Below are 21280 nucleotides of genomic sequence, written 5' to 3' on the forward strand. Positions count from 1 at the left end.
GCTAAGAGCAGAGATGACAGACACTTTCAGCAATAATGGTTCTTTTCAAAATGTTCTCCTTTGTAGGTAGAGCATTGGAACAACACTTCCATAAGAAGTGTTTAATCTTTCCCGGGACATTTAACCTCCAAACCCCCTTCCACAAACCCCTGTGAACCTCCGCTGCCTTTGGATCAGCTTCATGATGATCATCACATAAACACTTATACCCCGACTTAACTGAGAATTTGCCATTCCTTTCAGCCGGCCAAACCAAGGAATCAATTTGGTGGACAAAACAAAGGGGCAGGGATTTAATAATCTTGGTATCAGGTGGGAAGAAACATTGATCAATCAAGTTTAAATTCCACAGCCCCGAGTGAGGATCAATGAGCAAATCCACTGTGGCATCCGGGGCAAGGACATCTCTGTGGAAAAGGATTCTGCCATCATTTAAATTTGGTAACCAAGCATCATGAAAGATTCGAATGCCCTTACCGTTCCCTATCCTTCAGCGAGCATTTCTTTCGATTAAGTTTTTTGAACGAAGGATACTTTTCCATGCAAAAGACCCCGAGGCTGAGCTTGCTTCAAACACGTTACCATTAGGAAAATATTTAGCCTTGAACACTTTATAGAAGAGAGAATCTGCGTCGTATGTTAGTCTCCATATTTGTTTTGCTAGCATGGCTTCGTTAAACTTACATAGATCCTTAAAACCCAAACCTCCCTCTAATTTTGGCTTGCACAAAACCTCCAATTTCTTTCAATGAATTTTTCTTCGATCTCCCCTTTGAACCCACCAAAATTTTCAGATAAGCATCTCAATATCTTGGCAAAGACCCACCGGAAGGCGAAAGCAACCCATGGTAAAGGTGGGAATGGCTTGGACGACTGCTTTCAACAACACTTCTTTGCCCGCTTGGGAGAGCAATTTCTCCTTCCACCTTTGGAGTTTACCCCATACCCTATCCTTGATATAGTTCAAACTCGCCTTCTTGTCTCTCCCAATGACCGCGGGCAAACCCAGATACTTCTCATATTCTTTGATTTCAGCAACTCCCAGCAGATTTTTAATGGACTCTTTAGTGACATCCAAGACATTTTTGCTAAAGAAGAGCGTGGTTTTTGTAGAATTTATCATTTGACCCGATGCCTTCTCGTAGAGACCCAAGAGAGCTTGAATGGCTACCACATCCCCCAACCGAGCTCGGCAAAACAAGAGACTATCATCCACAAAGAATAAGTGCGAAATCTTCGGTCCAGAACGACAAAGAGCAAACCCTCAATCTGCCCCCTCTCCACTGCATGTTGAATAAGTCCATTCAGCCCCTCCGACACCAATAAGAAGAGATTCGGAGACAAGGGATCCCCTTGGCGAATTCCTCTGGTTGGAAGGATATGGCCTTTGGGGACACCATTTACCAGGATAGAATAGGAAACCGATTTGATACACTCCATGATCCACCCAACCCATGTGGGATGAAAGCCCCTTTTTTCCATGATCTTCTTCAGGAACTCCCATTCCAATTTGTCATATGCCTTACTCATGTCTAATTTAATGGCCACATGTCCCACTTTACCCACTTTCTTCATCTTCATATGGTGGAGAGTTTCAAAAGCCACCAGGATATTATCCGATATAGCTTTATCCAGTTGGAAGGCACTTTGAGTTTCTGAAATGATCTGGGGCAAAACTCTCTTTAATCTGTTTGCCAAGACTTTAGAGACAAGTTTATATAGAACGTTACATAAGGCAATAGGACGAAATTCAGAAATAAGTTCCGGGCTCTTAACTTTAGGTATAAGAGTAATGAAAGTGTGGTTCACACCTGGCAATACATCACTGGTATTTAAACAAAAGAGGACAGCCTTGACAACGTCATCCCCTATGCTATCCCAATAATGTTGGAAGAACAATGGGGGCATACCATCGGGCCCGAGAGCTTTTAGAGGCGCCATCTGCTTTAAGGCAGTTTCAACCTCCAATCTTGTGAATTCTTCGATCAAACCAGCATTCATGTCTGCACTCACCACCCCCTTAGTGTGTTGAACTACCGTTTCCAAACCACTCGGATTTGAAGAAGAGAAGAGGTTTGTATAGAAATCAACAATCATCGCTGAAACGTTTTCCTCCCCTGTAAAAAGGACCCCATGTGAATCACGGAGCTCAGAAATGGAGTTGCGGCGGAAGCGATGGGACGCCCTATTATGGAAGTATTTCGTATTGCTATCACTCGATAACAACCAGTGTGTGCGACTTCTCTATTGCCACATTTGTTCTTCCATGCGGAGAAGTTCATTTACTTCAAATTTTAATTGCAGAAAAAAATCCACGCTGCCCCCTTGAATTGCTGCTGCCTCTGCTTTACTCAAAATCTTCTTTTTATCCACCAAAGTTCGTGAAATATTCCCCATTGAATTCTTACTCCACTTCTTTAGATTCACTTGACACCTATCAATATTTCCCACAACAGAGGTCATAGGAGAGTCCGGATGAGTTGCTGGCCAAGAACGAGCCACAGTGTCATGACACCCTTCCTTTTCAAGCCAGAATTGTTCAAAACGCCAAGGACGCTGAGGTTTTACAAGGATACCTTCAAGAAGGATAAAAATGGGGCTGTGATCAGATTGGCCACACACTAAGGACAGCACCTTTGTTGCAGGGAATCGGTCAAGCCAATCAGCTGTGCTAACAGCTCTATCAAGGCGTTCCCATAATCCACCAGAGGGATAATTCTTAAACCATGTAAATTTCTTCCCAATGAAACCCAAGTCCATCAGTCCGCATTCATCTAAAACCTCATGAAACTTTTGCATCTGTCCGTAAGGTCGAGGACGACCCCCACTCTTCTCATGAGACTTTAAAAGTTCATTAAAGTCTCCCCCACACAGCCATGGTAAGTCGAGCTGATTCTGAAGGGTTCTCAATAAATTCCAAGAAACCAAACGAAGATGAGTTTCAGGGGCTCCATAAAAGCCCGTGAATCTCCAAGCTTTGTCAGTCCCCTCAAAGATCACAGCATCAATGTGATTAATGGAAGCAGAAACTACCCATAAATTGAAGTCTTTTTTCCAGAAAAGGGCTAGGCCACCACCATGATTAACTTTAGACACACCATAGTAATGACCGAAATGTAAAGAGTCACGAATACTCGCAAGCCTAGCTTCAACTAGCCATGTTTCGGCTAAGAACACGACTGTAGGATCTTGTGCCCGGATAATGTTCCCGAGCTCTTGAACTGTCTGCCGGTTCCCAAGCTCGCGACAGTTCCAACACATAATACTCATAATCCTTGGCAGGGCTGGGAACCAGCCATCGCCATTTCATCTGAATTTTCTTTATCATCTTGAGAAACCCGAAATTTCTTCTTTGGTAATTCAAGCTGATCGGAGACCACCACAACACCTCTCTTTTGACCCGCATGTGTGAAGAGAGCTTCCTTACTGCCAAAGGAAGACCGAAGAACACGGGTCCATTTAGGACCTGAAGCATGAGGGACGTGCTTTGTATGTTGATAATTGGAGATGTCATTTAAATGAGGACCAAGGGTCACGTGGGATGGAGACTTCAAAGATTGGTCTTGATGATGGTCCAAAGAGATAGAGCCCAGAGAGGGCTTGGCCCGAGTAGGATCAACCCAAGGCCCATTTTGGCCCTTTGAAGGGCCGGATATAATCTCAAGAAGCTTATGGTCCAATTGCTCACAATTACTCTTGGACCCCCCCACCTTCTCACTAACCTTAGTCACAACACCTACTCTCCTATGTTGACCCTCAAAACCCGGAGGAATATCTTCCTCAGATCCTAAGATATCAGATACAAAAGATAAAAAAAGGAAGATTAGGCGTGGAGTTGGGATTTACCTCACTAGGCACCATCCCCAAAGCCCGATCCTACACTTTTGCCCACTGCATCTCCTCTGCAACATCTGACTGAGAGCTGTGAATGACAGGAGATCTAACACTTGTAGAGGAAGTTTTAATTTCTGATATCCCTACTACGCCAACACCCTTACTATTTCCATGCAAAGTCGCAGTCAGCTGTCTTGGCGTTTCTATAGGTGCATCATCCCTTACCAAGCTACTGCTACCTACTAGTGTAGACTCTGTCTCGAGACTCCCACCATCCCAAGTCTTCTCCTTGGGCTCATCGGACTGGACACGGGTCCGTTCCGGCAACTCCACCCCTAACTCCCTGATATTCGCCTCCCCCGTCTCTACCTGAATCTTTTTGAGACCTTTCGAAAGGGTCACCACGCATCCATGCCCCATATTGAAGACCTCCTGCAGTCGTTTGGCCCTTAACAGAGAATGCAGAGCAATCTTTAAGAGAATGACTAAGCAAACCACAGCAATGGCAAAAATTTGGTAATCTCTCATACTTAAACCGAACCCACCTGGACTCCCCTCCTTCAACGGTGATTTTTTTGCCCTGGATGAGTCTTTTTGTAATATCAATCCGGACACGTACCCTAAGGCATTTCCCCTAATGCACACCTGAATCAGGGACATCAACCTCCATGACATCCCCCAAAGAGGACCCAATCGCCCAGCCAATTTCCTTTGTTCTGTTCATAAGCGGTAAATTAAATATTTGAATCCAAAAGGGAGACCATTTTAGCTCCATCTCCTAAGGAGTTAGCTCACCTTCAAATTCTTGAATAATCACCAATTGTTTCTCAAAACTCCAAGGGCTCATATCAAGAATTTTCTTTTTATCTTTCCCATCTCCAAACTCCACCAGGAACAACTCTGCTTCTAGTTCAGAAAAATTAACCCATTTATTTGTTTTCCATAACATTCTCAGATTTTTTCTCAAGGAGTCTAGGCTTATGCTTCTCTGTGTCATTATCTTCATGATAGCACAATTTTTACCTACCTCCTTTGCAGCTCTGGTACTGCTGCTACCCAGTTCAACACCTTCCCCCTCTTCCTCCGTAAAGGAGAGCTTACTCCACAACGCTTCCAACTCTTCAGCCATCAAAAAAACTTCTGACGGAAACCACCCCAAAGGGTGTTGCTGACTAATCAAAAACCAGAGACCACCTCGACCTCACTCACGGGAGATCACGCTAACTCTTGCAAAGGATGCAAGACAAAAACTGCTTCTACGTGCACGGAGACACGAGAGCACTTTATGAGAAAAATATCTTATTAGACTGTTTCATAAAATATTTTTCCTAATGATTGACAACTTTCAAGTCCCTTGCATGCATACATGCAGGGTCAATAGGTCATGTCGTAGTGTGAATTAGATAGATTCCATAAGTTACCAACCGTAGTGATAAGGTAATGACTATATAAGCTATAACTATTCCTCATCTAAATCTAAGGGTGGTTGTCTTATGATTCAAATGTGTATTTGGTCACCTGTGTAACAAATCTTATATTTTAGTTTTGTCCATTGTTTCAACGCCACTTTAATCTGACAATACTGCAGAGGATTTTGCAATATTCGGTCAATGGGAACAACAAGATTACTACCACATGTTTTAGGAGCAATTAAGGTCTATTCATTATTCCTATTACATGTTAAGGTCTTCATACATGTGTCAATAAAAATTTTGTTTATATCATGACATACTAGACATTCCCTGCAGTGCAAATGCTTGTTTGGAGATGCTAAATGAGGTTAACATGTGTGATGTTGAGGCATTTGTGTTTGTCATTGTCCAGAATAGCAAGAAGTTATGCTGGCACTAAGGGTACTTGTTTCATATAATTATAGTGTGAAAACACTGTTTACTATATATAGTGAGGACTAGCATACATGATCACATCTGCAATTTCATAAATTGGGGTGGATTAATAATTCTTTTCCTCTAATTTTTGGTAATTAAATTCCAAATTATGTAATTGGTGTACATGGATATTGTTATAATTTAAGGTGTAATTAAAAATTGTGAAATGCATTTCTGTATTCACAAGGCTGTAATGCAAAAAACTGCACACAAATAGCTCATGTACCCCATTGATTAGGCTACATATGTAACAGAACAAATGTCCAAATGATGTCATGTAGACTGGCAAATATTTTGATTCCTGTGACTTGCTTGAAATCAAGCCACTAATTGACAAGTAGAACTTTCAAATGGTATGTATATTGTAGGCTATTTCTTTCAGTATAATAATAGTCTTCAACTCTCAAGAAATATATATATATATATATATATATATTTTTTAAGTTACTATGATTTATTGGCAGATATAATTATTTGGTTTACCCTTTTGTAGTTGCCATTTTGTGCAAAATTTTCTGTTGCAAAATTTTCTTTTTGTTATCGTTCATGTAATGAGCTTGCTCATCATTTAGCCCGTTGGACGTGTATCTCTCTAAATTGGGGACCCCAATTCATCTCTTCCATCCCTCCATGAGTCTTTTGTAAGGAAGTTGATGGATCGTTCCCCATTGTTGTCTTTGCCGTTTTAGTAATATGTCATCTTACTTATCAAAAAAAAAAAGTTGCCATTTTGTGCAGACTTTATATTTTAATGAAGATTGTCGATCTGGTGTGCTATAAAAGATAGAGAGATTCAGCCAAATCTCTGCATTGAAATCTTCAACTCATGGAGGACAGAAACTAGTAGCCACTAGCCCGTAAGGCTGTTTTCAAAAAAAAAAAAAAAAAAAGGTTAGAAGATTGAAAAATTTATGTTTATTTTAATATAAGAATTTTTTTTTAAGTATTTATTTTTAAAACATATCACATTAGATTATTTAATTTACATTATACTGTATTAAAATATTAATTTTGTTAATTATTTCTCTTTTTTCAAATACATAACCATTATTCATTCTCTTCCTTTATTAAAAAAAAAAAAATTAAATACAGAATATAACAATATATAGTGTAAAACGTACATTCATGTGTGCTGTCTTTCTCTATTTTAATTTGAGAGAGAGAGAGAGAGAGAAATTGCTACCAAATCCCCACACCCATGTGTTTTGTCTCTGCACAACTACCAGAAAAATAGCTTTTCAATAGGATTTGCTCTTCCGCTTCCACCACAGCCAATGATGGTTATCATCATGTGCCTGTTGACCCTTAATTCCTAAAAGCTTTTTTTCCCACCTTAATTAGGTGATTCATCGGACTTGTAAACCACTACAAGGCTAGGGCTTAATAATTATCAAAACAACAATTGCACCTTATCAAAACAACAATGCCAGAACAAGAGTGTATATAAATGCAATGAATCTTATCAAAACAACAATTGCACCTTCAATTCTATCCCAACCTTCAATGACCCTTTCACAATGAAGTTGTCGAAGAGGACCACGCTCATGGGTGACATTGATTATACCTAGACATGGCGAAACGGGTCAGAATTTTCTGACTCGACCTGAAAAATATCTAACCTGAACCTGATTTTTTTGACCAGAAATAAAAACAGGTTGACCCGTGACCCGACACGTGTTTTTTGTGAGACAACCCGACTCGACCCAAACCATTTTTAAAACTTTTTTTTGATTAAAAAATAATAAAAGTAAGAGAATATTGGTTTAATTTTTTGTTGTGAGTTTTAAGGAAACAATTGAGACATTTACATAATTATATGCAAATTAATTGAAAGGTGAATAATTGAGCATTTTGTAATGAGTAAAGATTTTTAGATATCAAATAGCAAAGTGCATGCCAAGATAATCTGGTTACAGTACAGTTAAAAATATAGATTTAAAATTGTAGACAAATGAGAAATATTCACAAGTGTGAAAATAGTGAAGCCAAATTATCAAATTAACATAAATTATGAATGCTTAGACCTATTTTTTAACAATTTATGTCCAAAATAAATAGTTTTTCAAAATAAATTATGATATTTCCTAAAGTATATGTTACTTAACAATGATATGATATTCATAAAAGAGACCATGTATAAATAAGTAAACAATCAAACTTTAATATATATCTCAAATTGAAATAATTAAAATGCCAACCACAATTGACAATAGATTATAAGATTAATTTTCAAGATTATAAATTTTTTATATGCTTTTATTCTTTGTTAAATGAATTATCCAATAAGTCATTTGTAATTTTGTTTTATATTTTGGGATGTTGATATTGTGTAGAAATAAAACTTGTGTATTTGTTTTACTTATCTTTGTGGTTGTTTTTTTTTTTTTTTTTTTTTTTTTTTGTTTTAGATAGCAATGTTAGGATTTGTATAATTTTAAAATTATTGAGTAAGTATTAATAAGTGTAATTCATTCTTGATATAAGTAGCGAATTCATAATGCATTTTACATCAAGTAATTTGTTGCATGACTTTTTAAATGACAAATACATATTATTTCCCTTTAAAAAAAAAATCATATGAAAAATAAGGATTAACCTGACCCAACTCGAAACCCGATTGAACTGAAACCCTTTTTTAACCCACTTAAAATGACCTATTTTTAACCTGCAACTCAATTGATCTGACTGGAACCGAACCGTATAGACTGTTTAGTCATGTCTAATGGAGATTCTGGCATTGTACCCCCTTTTTAAAAAAAATTTAGCAATATGCCCCTGTTTCCAAACTATATAGGGACGTGCCCTTGTTTCGATACTCGATTACTTTAAAATCGAATTTCAATTAAATACTCGATTTGTAGAAAATCGAGTTATGCCCGATCAAACTTAAAAAAATAAAAAATAAAAAAAAAAATGCATGGAACTCGAGTTCCTGGAAATTGAGTTCCATGCAAAAAAAAATTTAGTGTAATCGCTCCATACAAGGTTCAGGTAGCTCTATAGTGGCATTTTTAAGTCTTATAATGGCATTTTTAAGCCCTATAGCGGCGTTTTTCTGCAAATTTTTTTTAATAAGTGTGATTACCCCATACCAAGTTCAGAGTCCTATAATGGCGTTTTTAAACCCTATAATGACGTTTTAAAGCCTTATAGCGGCGTTTTCCTGCAAAAAAAAATTTCTCAGTATGATTGTCCCATGGTAGGTTGAAAGAGCCCTATAATGGCGTTTTTTTAGCCTTATAATGACGTCTTAAATCCCTATAGCGATGTTTTTCTGCAAATTTTTTTCTAAGTGTGATTGTCCCATGGCAGGTTGAGGGAGCCCTATAGTAGCGTTTTGGAACTCGATTTCCATAAAATCGAGTTCTATGCAATTTTTTTTTTTTTTTTTTTAAGTTTGATAAGACATAACTCGATTTTAAGGTAATCGAGTTTCGAAATAGGAACACTCACCTATATAGTTTGCAAACAAGAACATATTGTCAAATTTTTTGCCAAATAGGGACAAAGGGCTAGATTCTCTCATGTCTAATTATACCAACTTAGGTGATCAAAAAAAAAATTATACCAACTTTTACCAACCTTCCCATAAAATAAAATAAACCTTTTACCTGACGGTACCGTCAGATCAAGATAGAAATGCAAAAAGCAAAAGAATGATATGAGTGGATAAATGAGCTGCCAGAGATGAGTTGTAGGGTTTGTTCACTCACTACCTAGGATTGGTTTTGTCCGTACAACCTTTTGGGTTACTGTCAAGCATCCATTATCAAACTTGTGGACCATACTTGTGCTTGATTATTAAAGCATCAATCATTTTACCAAGCATAAATGCAACAGTTGATAAAAGATTAGCATCCCGTGATCAAGATTAGCATATTTGCAATTTTTTTTATTTTTTATTTTTGGCGTAAAGTGCATTTATACCTTTTTTTTTTTTTTTCTTTTTCTTTTTCACTAGGAAGATCCGGTTCTATCAAGTATACATAAAGGAATCACTTTAGTTCTCAAGTGGATTTTTTCACCCAAAAAAAAAAAAAAAATTTCAAGCAAAGATGAGCAATTCAAGAAGCACAAAACTTCACATAGCCATGTTTCCCTGGTTTGCCTTTGGTCATATCACTCCCTACCTGCACCTCTCAAACAAGCTTACAGAGAGAGGCCATAGGGTGTCTTTCTTACTACCCAAAGGAGCACAAGCAAAGGTAGAACATCTCATCCTTTATCCAAACCTCATCCACTTCTATCCCCTTCTTGTTCCCAGTGTAGATAGACTACCCCCTGGTGTCGAGACTACCTCAGATGTTCCTCTTCCACTTCGTGGACATCTTCGTGTTGCCTTTGACCAAACCCAAGACCAAGTTCAAACCATTCTGAGCAGTCTCAAACCTGATTTCATTTTCTTTGACTTCAGCCCTTGGATGCCAGCTTTAGCACACCAAATTGGCTCCAAGGCCATATGTTATTCCATTGTAACCCCAGCAACGCAAGCACTAAAGGTTCCTACTAAGGAGAAACCAGAGGATATGACTGTAGAAGACTTCATGCAACCGCCTCCTGGCTATCCTCCTTCGTGTGTGCGTATAAAGTCCAAGGACTATGAGATTGCACAACTCAAAGTGTTTGCCAAGGCTCTTGGAACAGAGATGTCTCTTTATGTTCGAATTACCTATGGCTTGATTCGGAGTGATGCCCTAGCCTATAGGACATATCATGAGTTTGAAGGGCCATACTGTGACTACTTAAGGCAGCATTATGCTAAGCCTGTGCTGCTAACAGGACCTGTCCTGCCTGAAGCACCGGCCACGAAGCTAGACGAGAAATGGACTAATTGGTTATGCAATTTCAAGCAAGGTACTGTGGTGTATTGTGCATTCGGGAGCCAAAATAAACTACAAAAGGACCAGTTTCAGGAGCTACTTTTGGGGTTTGAGTTATGTGGGCAACCATTTTTGGTGGCTCTGAGTACTCCAAATGGTTGCGCAACAATTGAAGAAGCTTTTCCAGAGGGGTTTGAAGAGAGAGTTAAAGGGAGAGGATGGGTGTATGGGGGATGGGCGCCACAAACATTGATATTGGAGCACCCATCTATTGGTTGTTCTGTGACCCATTGTGGATATGGGTCCATGTGGGAGTCTCTCTTTAGTGATTGCCAAATAGTATGCGTTCCATACCTTGGTGATCAAATTGTGGGTGCCAGGTTAATGGCGGAAGAGCTCAAAGTTGCAGTGGAAGTGGAGAGAGAAGATAATGGGTGGATTTCCAAGGAAAGCTTGAGTAAGGCCATTATCTCTGTGATGGACGAGGACAGTGAAATAGCTGGGCTGGTGAAATATAATCATGCTAAGTTGAAGGAGGAACTTACTAGCGAAGGCATGCAAGAGAGATATTTAGATACTTTCATTCAAAACCTGCAAGGTCTTATGGATTGACTAAGTGCTACATATGAACCCAACTACTTAATCCTTTGCACTAAAACGAGCAGTAGCAGTTTCAATTGAGGAAGGATTCACTCGTGTTATAGTTTGAGGATGCTACTTCTTTGTCAATGTTGTTTCATTTGGATATCCAGTTTTATTTCTTTTCTGGGTTGTACTTGTGTTTCGTTTCTCTTATAGCAAAAAAAAAAAAAAAAAAATTCAAAACACTACTTCTACCATTTTAACACCTTATTTTACAATATACCAAAACATCAAACATTCTATTTTATTACAACTCTATTGAAATATTCTTTCTTCTAATATTTTTATTCATTTTTATTATTATTTCTCACTCTCCCTCTGCCTTTCTCTCTCACTGTATCTTCATCTTTCTCGACTCGGTCTAGAAGCTTCTCCCACCTCCATGGCCTGAGCTTTTCACCTCTAACCATGGCACTCAACAGCATAAAAAAATAAAATAAAAGCAAAAAGAAAAAAAAGAAACCACCCACCACACGGCCTCAACCCACGGCACAACCCACAACAACCAACCACCAAATCAATCAACCCACACTCATAAGCGAAAGCCACCCAAATCAACTGATACCCACGACCATAAAACCACTCAAGGCTGCCGAAACCCACCCACAACCCAGATCCGATTTTACAAAACCCACCCACTCATACCCACGGCTCAAGGCTTGCGATGGCTCCGGCGAGATGATCTTGAAGAGCCGGTGAGGCGATCTTGCGGGGTGGGCCAAGGCGATCTTGAAGAGTGCGAGGCTTGCGGTGGCTCCGGCGAGGCAGACCGTCGCTATGAGAAAGAGGGAGACGAAGACCATTGAGATAGAGGAAGATGAAGAGCATAGAGAAAGAGGCAGCGAGAAACAGAAAAGAAAAAGAAAAAGAGCCCTGAAGAGAGAGAGAAAGAAAGAGACGTGAGAATAAAAAACTTTTTTTTTTTTAACAATCCAAGCTACTTTTTTAACAATCCAAGCTACGGTTTGAAGCTTACTGTAGCAGTATGTCAAAAATTTTACCATTTGAAATCTTTGATGGAGTGGTTTTTTTGGTGTTTTGATGGTAAAATTTAGTATATACCCTTTTTAAAATCTTTAATGAGAATGCTCTAATACTTAGAAAAATGCAATTTTTACTACTTGAACTTTGCAAATAGAAGTATGTCAAGGTGTAAATATATTTAAAGTTTGTTGCCAAATTAATAATAGGATTTGGAATGTACAAGTCGTATATCACAAAATTAATATTTTAGTATTTTTTTGGTAGTGTTGGGTATGTGAGAAAGAGGGGTGTAGTGAGTAAGGAAATAAATAAAAATTTTAAAATAATTAATATTTTATTGAATAGATGTATAGAATAGATAGACTAATGTGAGTGTTTTGTAAAAATGAGTGTGTAAAATAGAAAACGTAGTTTTTTGTGTAAAATAAATAAAAAGTTTGCATGAGCTAATGTGGTTGCTCTAAGAGCAACTGCATCAAAAGTTGCAAAATTGTGCAAAATGCAAAAAGTGGTTATTTTTACACATTTTAACCAAAAAAACACTCACATCAGTACTTACAAAATTGTGCATATATACAAAAGTGCTATAGTAATTGTGCATATATACACGGTTATTATAGCTTTGCATTTAATATTTTACTATACTCCTTCACCTCACTCTCTCTTTTGCATCATTGAAGGAAATAATAATAAAAATGTAAAAGAATGAATATTTTATCGAATAAATGTTTAGAATAGATAAACTGATATGAGTCTTTTGTAAAAGTGGGTGTGTAAAATAGAAAAAGTATGTTTTTTTTTTTTTTTTGCAAAATAGACAAAAATTTTACACGCTCTGATGCAATTGCTCTAAGGGTGTAAACTATAACTTATTCTAAAAAAAAAAAGATGGTCACTTTAAGACCAACTTATCATACTACTAACAAGCTTTTGCCAAATTTATTATTGATAATGTAAAGTTGTAATTTTCAATAACGTTTTGTTGGCTTTAATTCCATATCAAATTTGATTATATTTTGGTAATTATTTCTTTGTATGTTTGTGGGATTTAATGTAAAGATTGAGTATGAGAGTCTGGTAAAGAATTGTGAAGAACAGAGTATTTTGCGACTTGCTCGCAACTGGCTCGCGAGTGGACAACCCGTGAAAGGTCACATGAAAAACACATACTGAAAGCTAAAGATTTAAATATCAGGAGGCATTTACGACTCGTCTTGCGACTGGATCAACTCTCAAGTTATAGAGCAGTCATCTTAAAATATCATTTTACTTCTTTTCCTTGTAGCAGAAGACGTATAAGAGGTTTTGCAAGTACTTTATCATTTACAAAAAGAAAAATAAAAGATGTTATTATAATGAAAACATTCGTGTATATTTTTCGCTGTGTTGAGAAAATGTGTAAGTTTTTTTAAAAAGTAGATTACACGTTAAATGTTAAGGAATGCTTGAGGAATAGTTGAGATGCGTTGAGACTTATAAGCTTGATCGAGTTTATATTTTTTAACAATCCTAAAACAAAAACGATAAGTTGGAGAAATGGATTTAAACCGATGCTCAACATTATTATGAGACATTAAACCAGGTAATACTATTAAGTTATAAACTCTTTTGTTTTTTTTTTTTTTTTTTTTAAGAGATAATTGCAACATGCTGCTAACCCCGCAACTCGAACCATTTTTCCCCTAAACCCTCAAGCACTTTGTACATGGGAAGGTACCATTAAATTATAAACTCTTGACATAACATGAGTTGTCATTATATAGGTGTTCGTTGTACTTCGCATGGTCAAAATTTTGAAATGGTATGGAACATAGAGAAATATGAGAAAGAACGAATGGATGAAAATGGAAGAAATTAATGTGATTTGGTCACTAAGACGTGCGCCTATACCACCAAAAACCAAACGACTACGTTTTGTATTCACTTAATTCATAACACAACTAGAAAACCAATATTTATAATGGGATTTACAGAATTTGGAAATATGTCAACTATTAATATGGATATTTTTATTTTGAATTTCATACCAATATAATTGATAGCTCTAAACTCTAATCCCTTGATTTACCATAATCTCAGTTCCTTGATTTTTCTTCTCAGAAAAAAAAAAAAAAAAAAAAAAAAAAAAAAAAAAAAAAAAACAGTTCCTTGATTTTGTCTTCAATTATTGGAAAGTAAATCATACTTTCAAACAGTGGACATAGCCATGACAGTAGCATTTTAAAAACCCATGACATGCTCCATGTATTGCCATCTCGGACTTCTTGCAATACCTGTTACAATTGTTTGAGGAAACGCACAACCCATCTTGGCTCTGGCTTGGACGTCAAGTCAGCTTTTACATCCTGGCAAGGTTTCTATCTCATTATAATATAAACAAATTATAAAAATTAGAAGAGATTTTTATGCATTAGGTAGTTTATATAGGTCTGGTTAATGTGTGTCCTTAGGGCACATATTAAGTTTTCTATTTTTAGAAACATTTTCTCAAGAATTGAAAAAACTGTTATTACTTTTTCAATTCTCGAGAAAATTTTTTTCAAAAATGGAAATTAATGTGTGCCCTAAAGGCACACATTAGTAAAATCCAGTTTATATATATAGTTTATATATATATTAGACAAATTTTTCTTTCTTTTTTTCATGAATGATTATTGGGATGTTTGTGCCAAAGGGAGCAGATATCTTTTACTTCAGCTCTATGAAGATTGCCTCTTCCAAGCTTGGCCTGACCCACAGATATGGGAATCACAAAGACACTGACCTATGAGAAGAAATACCTTCTCTAAAGGGAGGGAGAGACTTGAACTTCATTAGACATAGATTTCAGCCAATTGTATTACTAGTTTTAAAATATAATAATAACAGTGCATAAATGTGAGATGTAATTCTCAAAAAATTAAATGTGAAATGCAATGCTCAACCAGTTATGCTACATATAAAAGAAAAAAAAAAAAAAGAGAGGAAAAAAGAAAAAAAAAGGAAAAAAAAAAAAGGAGCAAAATACAGGGATGCCCTCCAAACTTTGTTTCAATTGGATGACTAGTTGAGGTTTTTATTTGAAATTTAACCCTTGGAAAAATTCATCCAAAATAGAAATTACACCTTCCATCTCATTTATGATAACTGCTCATTAGTACACCACATGACCAAAACCAAACCAATATGAGCTATTAAAAACTATGAAAAATTCTAAGTTTATGTTGTAGTATAGTAATGTAAGATTTACATTGTACACATTTATTTAGTTTACAATGTAAACCTATCATCACCCTAAAACTATTTAGAAAAAAGAGCATAAATGTGCAAATGCAAATGAGCTATTAAAACTGGTACGAGCCGCCCATAGAGACTAGGTGAAAAGAAAACTTTACCAGGATAGGAATCAGGATCATCATAATCGGCCTTAACCAAAGCTTGAGAAACAATAGCAAAGATCACCAATGCTCCCAAAAATTGCCTTGAAGAAAAAGTAGAACTTGCCATTTTCTTTTCCCTATTACGAATATGAAAATTATTGCAAGCTCCAAATGAACTGAGTTTAATTTGTTTATAAAGAGGCTTGAATGGAGATCAAAACGACTCTATAAAACAGGGGATTTAAACATATGTTGCCTCTTCCAAGTTCCATACATGCTAATCAGCAATTGAATGTTGCTCCACTTTACATATATTTTCTAAAAAAGAATGATATCAAGATTATTACTCATTACAAATTTTATTGTGTATAAAGTGTTATACTTTTAAATACAAGACAAATCCTATTTGAAATGAGCACACTACGTGCATAAATAAGCTCATACATACTGACATCCTTCAGGTTTCCAATTTCAACTATCTTTTTTTATATAGAATAATAAAAAATAAAAATAAAAAGACTATCGAATGACAAATAGTTGACTAAACTTACCACGAAAAATAGCAAGGATATTTGTAAGGGTGTTTATACCCCTTACAATTCACAAATGAATGTTTACAACTTACCGGGGAAAATGGCAAGGTTATCCACCAAATGCATTTACAAAGAGATAAACACTGTTATTTTAATTAATTAATTTTTTATTGCCAAGTGATGTTTTGCAAGAGCAATGGGTCTTTACTAATAAGTTTTTTTTTTTTGAAAAGATCATTACTAATAAGTTAGTAGAACACGCATATATGTAAATGATCTTATGACGTCTGCTCTTAATTATTACTTTTTATTATTAGACCAAAATACTTTAAATCTCTTATTCGATAGTAAGAAAATTTACTCTCTCTCTCTCTATATATATATATATATATTGTAGATATATATGGACAGTAATTTTTATATATAAAGTGGCCCATTAAAACTAAAATAACATAAATTTTAATAATCTTAAATACATTGAGGGTACGAAACAGTAAAAAAAAAAAAATACTGAAATTAAACAATCATGATATAAAAATATTTCCCTAAGTTAAATAACTAAAATCATGACAAAAAATATATCAATTTTCCTCTTAGCCCCCCTAAGATTAAAAAACTAAATTCATGATAAAATAAATATACTTATTTTATCTTCAACTTTGGTTTTTATAAGATTTGAACTTTTAAATAATTTTGATCAAAAAATAAAATATTTTCTCTTTCTTTTTAAAATGATTTTTTTTAAAAGAGTTTCAACTTATAGCGTTCACTTCTGATGATAGCTCTTTATCATCAAATCAAGATACCCATCAGTTTTTAGTGTAGGTAAAAATTGAATCATATATCTTTTATACAACCATAAAAAATTTTACCAGTTGAACAAACTAGAACCCACTTTTTAAAATGAAATTGACATAGAAAATTTTGCATAGGGGAATGCATAAAAAAGAATGAAAGAAGAAAATAAATTTGAAGATGGATTCCACTTCGAGGGTGATTTTTTTTTTTTGCCGGACATATGATATTCTGAGGTGCGTAATAAACTGCATAACAAATAGCTAATGATCAGATTACTCGAACCCTGGCTCCACCATTAGATATGAGTCATGGTCATATTGAAAGAGAGCGAGCAGCTCTGAGATTAGAAGGAGGTGGTGGTGTGCTTGGGAATGAACACTAAGCTCTAACGTTTTGTGGGTTTCGTGGTATTTGTGGTGGAGTTGGGTCCTTGGAAAGACTTTTTATTATTATTATTATTATTAATGAATTTGAATATTTTTGTGAATGCATTATTGGCTTCTGTTTGGATAACAAGAAAATATTGAGATAAGTATTTTAGTTTTAATGTCTTTTTAGTATATTTGATTGATGCATTGGCCTAGTTAATTGACATGATATGATTTGATTGATCAATTAACACAAGTGGCAAGTTTACGTAAGTGGCATTTAGTGGACAACTCATGAATGGATATGGATGGAAGGACATTTTTTTTTCAAGCATTATGTAATATCAACTTATCATGCATCTAATAAATTCTTACCAAATTGCATATTGCTAAAATGTCTATTTTCCTCTTTACTGTTTGATTGAATAGTCAAGATTTCAGCAACTCTACTATTAATTTACCTCAATAACACTAGAGGATCTTGATTCCGCTCCTCCTTTGCTATGATTAACTCTATATTTCATATGCTTTGCTTTGAAAGGTATAGACCAATGATCTTAAAATTTCATGTTATTACTATTCCTTATAGCAGAAGAGGTTCGAGGTTTTACGAATACTTTATCATTTACAAAAAGAAAAAAGAAAAATAAAAGATGTGATCATGCGAATAAACTTGGACATTTTGATGAAAACATTCATGTCTCTTTTTTGCGGTGTTGAGAAAATGTATAATTATTTTTTAAAATGGATTACTTATTAAATGTTAAGGAATGCTAAACGAATAGTTGAGATGCGTTGAGACTTAATCTCGTTCACCAAGTCAATCTAGAACAGTTTTTCTACCATGTTTGGCTTGACTCATATAGATGGGTGACGTATACAGTTGAAAACTTGAATTTATATATCGTGAGTTGCTTTCTATATCTCATTAAGTCTTAGTGAAAATCCTAGAATAAATTAATATAAAATTAGATATAGTGGGCAGGAAAAACCATACCCAAAACCCTACTCCCCAAGCCACCTTTCCAGAAAGCATTATATGTTTCAAAATGATAAATATTTTCCATGCAAGAAACCAAAATCATCCTTCTTTACAAATCCAATATGTAGTACCAAATTAAAACCACTATAAACCCAACAAATTCATCTTGAGCTAAACAAAAACAAGCTCCCAAAATGAATTCAACTTCAACCTTGATACCTTCCTCTCTTCAACTGCTTCTTTTAGTCTCTTTGGCTCTCTTCCTACCATCTATCAAATCCTCTTCAGATTACAGCACCTTAGTGTACAAGAATTGTGCAAGTCAAACATTCACAAGTACATCAATATCACACTCACAAACCCTTTCCTCTCTTTTCCAAGAGCTAGTAGCACACTCCTCCCAATCCAAGTTCTTCAAAACCATTGAAGGAAACAGTGAGACCGCCATTTCTGGTCTCTTTCAATGCAGGGGGGACATGAGTGATGAAGAGTGCCACAACTGTGTAAACGCAATTCCTCAAATGTCAGACAGCTTGTGCAGCCTTGCAATGGCAGCTAGAATTCAGCTTTTTGGGTGCTACACACACTATGAGGCTGATGGTTTTCATGAACCAGATGCAACTACTTCCAAAACTAATTTGCTCTACAAGATTTGTGGTGAATCTGAGGCAGTGGATGGTGGGTTTGTAGAGCTTAGAGACGCGGCGTTTGCAGCTCTTGAAAGTGGTGTTGTGAGTGGTAATGGGTTCTTTTCATCGAGCTATGACTCGGTGCAAGTGACGGCACAGTGTGAAGGTGATTTAGGGGGTTGTGATTGTGGGGAATGTGTGAACAATGCAGTGCAGGTTGCTCAGGAAGAATGTGGGAACTCAGTTTCAGGAGAAATTTATTTGGACAAGTGCTTCATCAGCTATTCTTACCATCCGGATGGGACACACGGCAACTCTAAACACGGTAATGCTGCTTCAGTTTCTCTTTGAACTTTTGTATATTTGCGTAGCTAGTGAAGATTGATGGTGTTTCAGTGACCATAAAAATTGTTTTTAACAGAGGTATGTATGGATCAGGTTGAGTTTGATAAAAGAGTTTTTTTTTTTCCATTTAACCTATCATGATTGAGTTGAAAAAAAAAAAAAAAAAAAGACCCATTATAGGGGTCCAACCCATTCCACATAGATCGGATTGGATTGGACCCAAGGGTTGGACAGTTATTTATTTTTATTTTAAAAGATGAGCATGGGGACAAATTTATAAGATAATTACCTACCCAAATAATAACATATTTACTAATCAAACTATATCATAATACCAAATCAACACAACTAACATAATGTTTATTTTTTTATAAATTAGTGCATTAAACCAAAATAGTAAATACTAAAATCATAATATATATATATATTAGATATTGGTGAATCAAGTTGGGTTTGAAGAATTTGTGAATCAGCTAGTCCACACCTTATCTAACTTCTTGTAATAAAAAAAAAAAAAAAAAAAAAAAAAAAAAAAAAAATTGCAACCCAACCTAACCCATCAACTCCTAAAAACTAAGCCAACCCATTGAGTTGGGTTGGATTGTGTTGGTTTTGACTTTGATGGATCAGTGGGTTGGATTCACCCCCCTTTCTGATATACTATAAAAAAATATGGTCTTTATCAAAACATAAAATGCCATGTAGTAGAAGTTGTAGTAGACTAGTATCCTATCATCTATATAAATGGTTTTCCTCTATCATCATCATCATCATCATTTTTATGAGTGATGATAGGGACTACTATAGATTTATTGCATCATTTTTATGAGTGATGATAAGGAATACTATAAATTTATTGCATGAGTCTTGTAATTAAACTGATTCTCAATCATGGAGAGGTAATTTAAATATTTATTTATTAGTTGTTGTTAAGGTAGCATCAATCATATTTATTTTCTTAAGAGAAGTTGCAACGTGCAAATCTTTTATACTAAAATTTTTGTAGTAACTTTAGCATTTTTTTTTTCATTATTATTACTCTTAATAATTATGCATTACAACTCCCATGATTTGTCAAAAACTTTGTAGCATAATTAGCACCTCACAAAGTGCACGGGGGACTGTGGGAAAGAATTTAAACTGTGGGTTAGTAGCATATTATAATTATAATTATCTCTTAAAAAAAAAAACTCCCATGATTTCAATTTTTGTCCTTGTTTCTCTCGCTCTTACATGATTCATTATCACTAATTATGGACAACATTTTCTTGACAGAGGGCCAGAAAGGCAAAAATAACGGTGGGAATAAATCAGCAGCAATTGTTGTGGGAGCGGCAGCAGCTTTATTTTTGGGGTTTATTTTCTTTTCGTGTATCAAGTCTTGGAATAAGAAAGATGATGATTAATTTTAAATCATGTCAAATTAATATAAAAATTTTTTTAGAAACAATTAATAAAATTGTCTAATCTTAGTTGTTTCTCCATTTTTCTGTAATGTTATTTGGTCGTAGAATTTATTAGTGTGCATTTAGATACCACTTATTTTACTGAAAATTAAAAACTAAAAACTGAAAATAATAAAAAAATAATTAAAAAGTTACCGTTCACGTGCGGGTTACTGTTCATTTGCCTACTTGCATTATTCATGGGACAAGAATAGTGCAAGAGAAGCTGGTCCTTAAAAATAAAAATAAAAAAAGGCCAAAAATGCAAACGCATCTAACGCAAATGCAAATCAAACGGACACTTAATATATTATGAGTAATACTATAACCATAAACTATTTGACAACATTTTTTTAAAATGTTGATGTGACTAACTTTTTATTGGTTTTTATTTAAGCCCACCATTAATATCACTTTTTCATTTATCAATAATCAATCACCACATTATCCAATTGTAAAAAATTTTGTAAAATAGTTTGTATCTCTAACATTACTCATATATGGCGTTTGGTACAAGGTAATGTTTTAGGATTCCTATAAATGTTTAAAGATTCTCATGTTTGGTTGCAAATCACGCTAGGGAATAAGATGTCAGGAGAATCTGGATTCCCCCTTTAAACCCCTCTCAGTAGGAATGTGGATTCAGGTGGGT

At 35.4% G+C, this 21280-nt stretch overlaps 2 protein-coding genes across 2 annotated transcripts; both read left to right on the top strand.

Moving 5' to 3' along the window:
- The first annotated feature begins 9717 nt into the window (after positions 1-9717).
- Positions 9718-11993, top strand: LOC126717530 (UDP-glycosyltransferase 79B9-like). The gene has a single exon (XM_050419298.1). The coding sequence runs from the start codon at positions 9779-9781 to the stop codon at positions 11153-11155; it is 1377 nt and encodes a 458-aa protein (XP_050275255.1). The 5' UTR covers positions 9718-9778; the 3' UTR covers positions 11156-11993.
- Positions 11994-18289: 6296 nt separating this feature from the next.
- On the top strand, positions 18290-20667 carry LOC126717531 (plasmodesmata-located protein 2-like). The gene is made up of 2 exons (XM_050419299.1): positions 18290-19163; positions 20459-20667. Exons 1-2 carry the CDS (start codon positions 18404-18406, stop codon positions 20587-20589), a joined length of 891 nt encoding a protein of 296 aa, XP_050275256.1. The 5' UTR covers positions 18290-18403; the 3' UTR covers positions 20590-20667.
- The last annotated feature ends 613 nt before the right edge of the window (positions 20668-21280 follow it).

This window comes from Quercus robur, chromosome 3 (assembly GCF_932294415.1).
Source record: "Quercus robur chromosome 3, dhQueRobu3.1, whole genome shotgun sequence".
Classification (NCBI taxonomy): Eukaryota; Viridiplantae; Streptophyta; class Magnoliopsida; order Fagales; family Fagaceae; genus Quercus; species Quercus robur.

What these genes read in the sequence shown, in the direction of transcription:
- LOC126717530 (XM_050419298.1), top strand. Translation starts at nt 9,779, where the DNA reads ATGAGCAATTCAAGAAGCACAAAACTTCACATAGCCATGTTTCCCTGG.
- LOC126717531 (XM_050419299.1), top strand. Translation starts at nt 18,404, where the DNA reads ATGAATTCAACTTCAACCTTGATACCTTCCTCTCTTCAACTGCTTCTT. An exon ending in ACACGGCAACTCTAAACACG is followed by an intron (nt 19,164 to 20,458) that starts GTAATGCTGCTT and finishes TTTTCTTGACAG; the next exon opens with AGGGCCAGAAAGGCAAAAAT.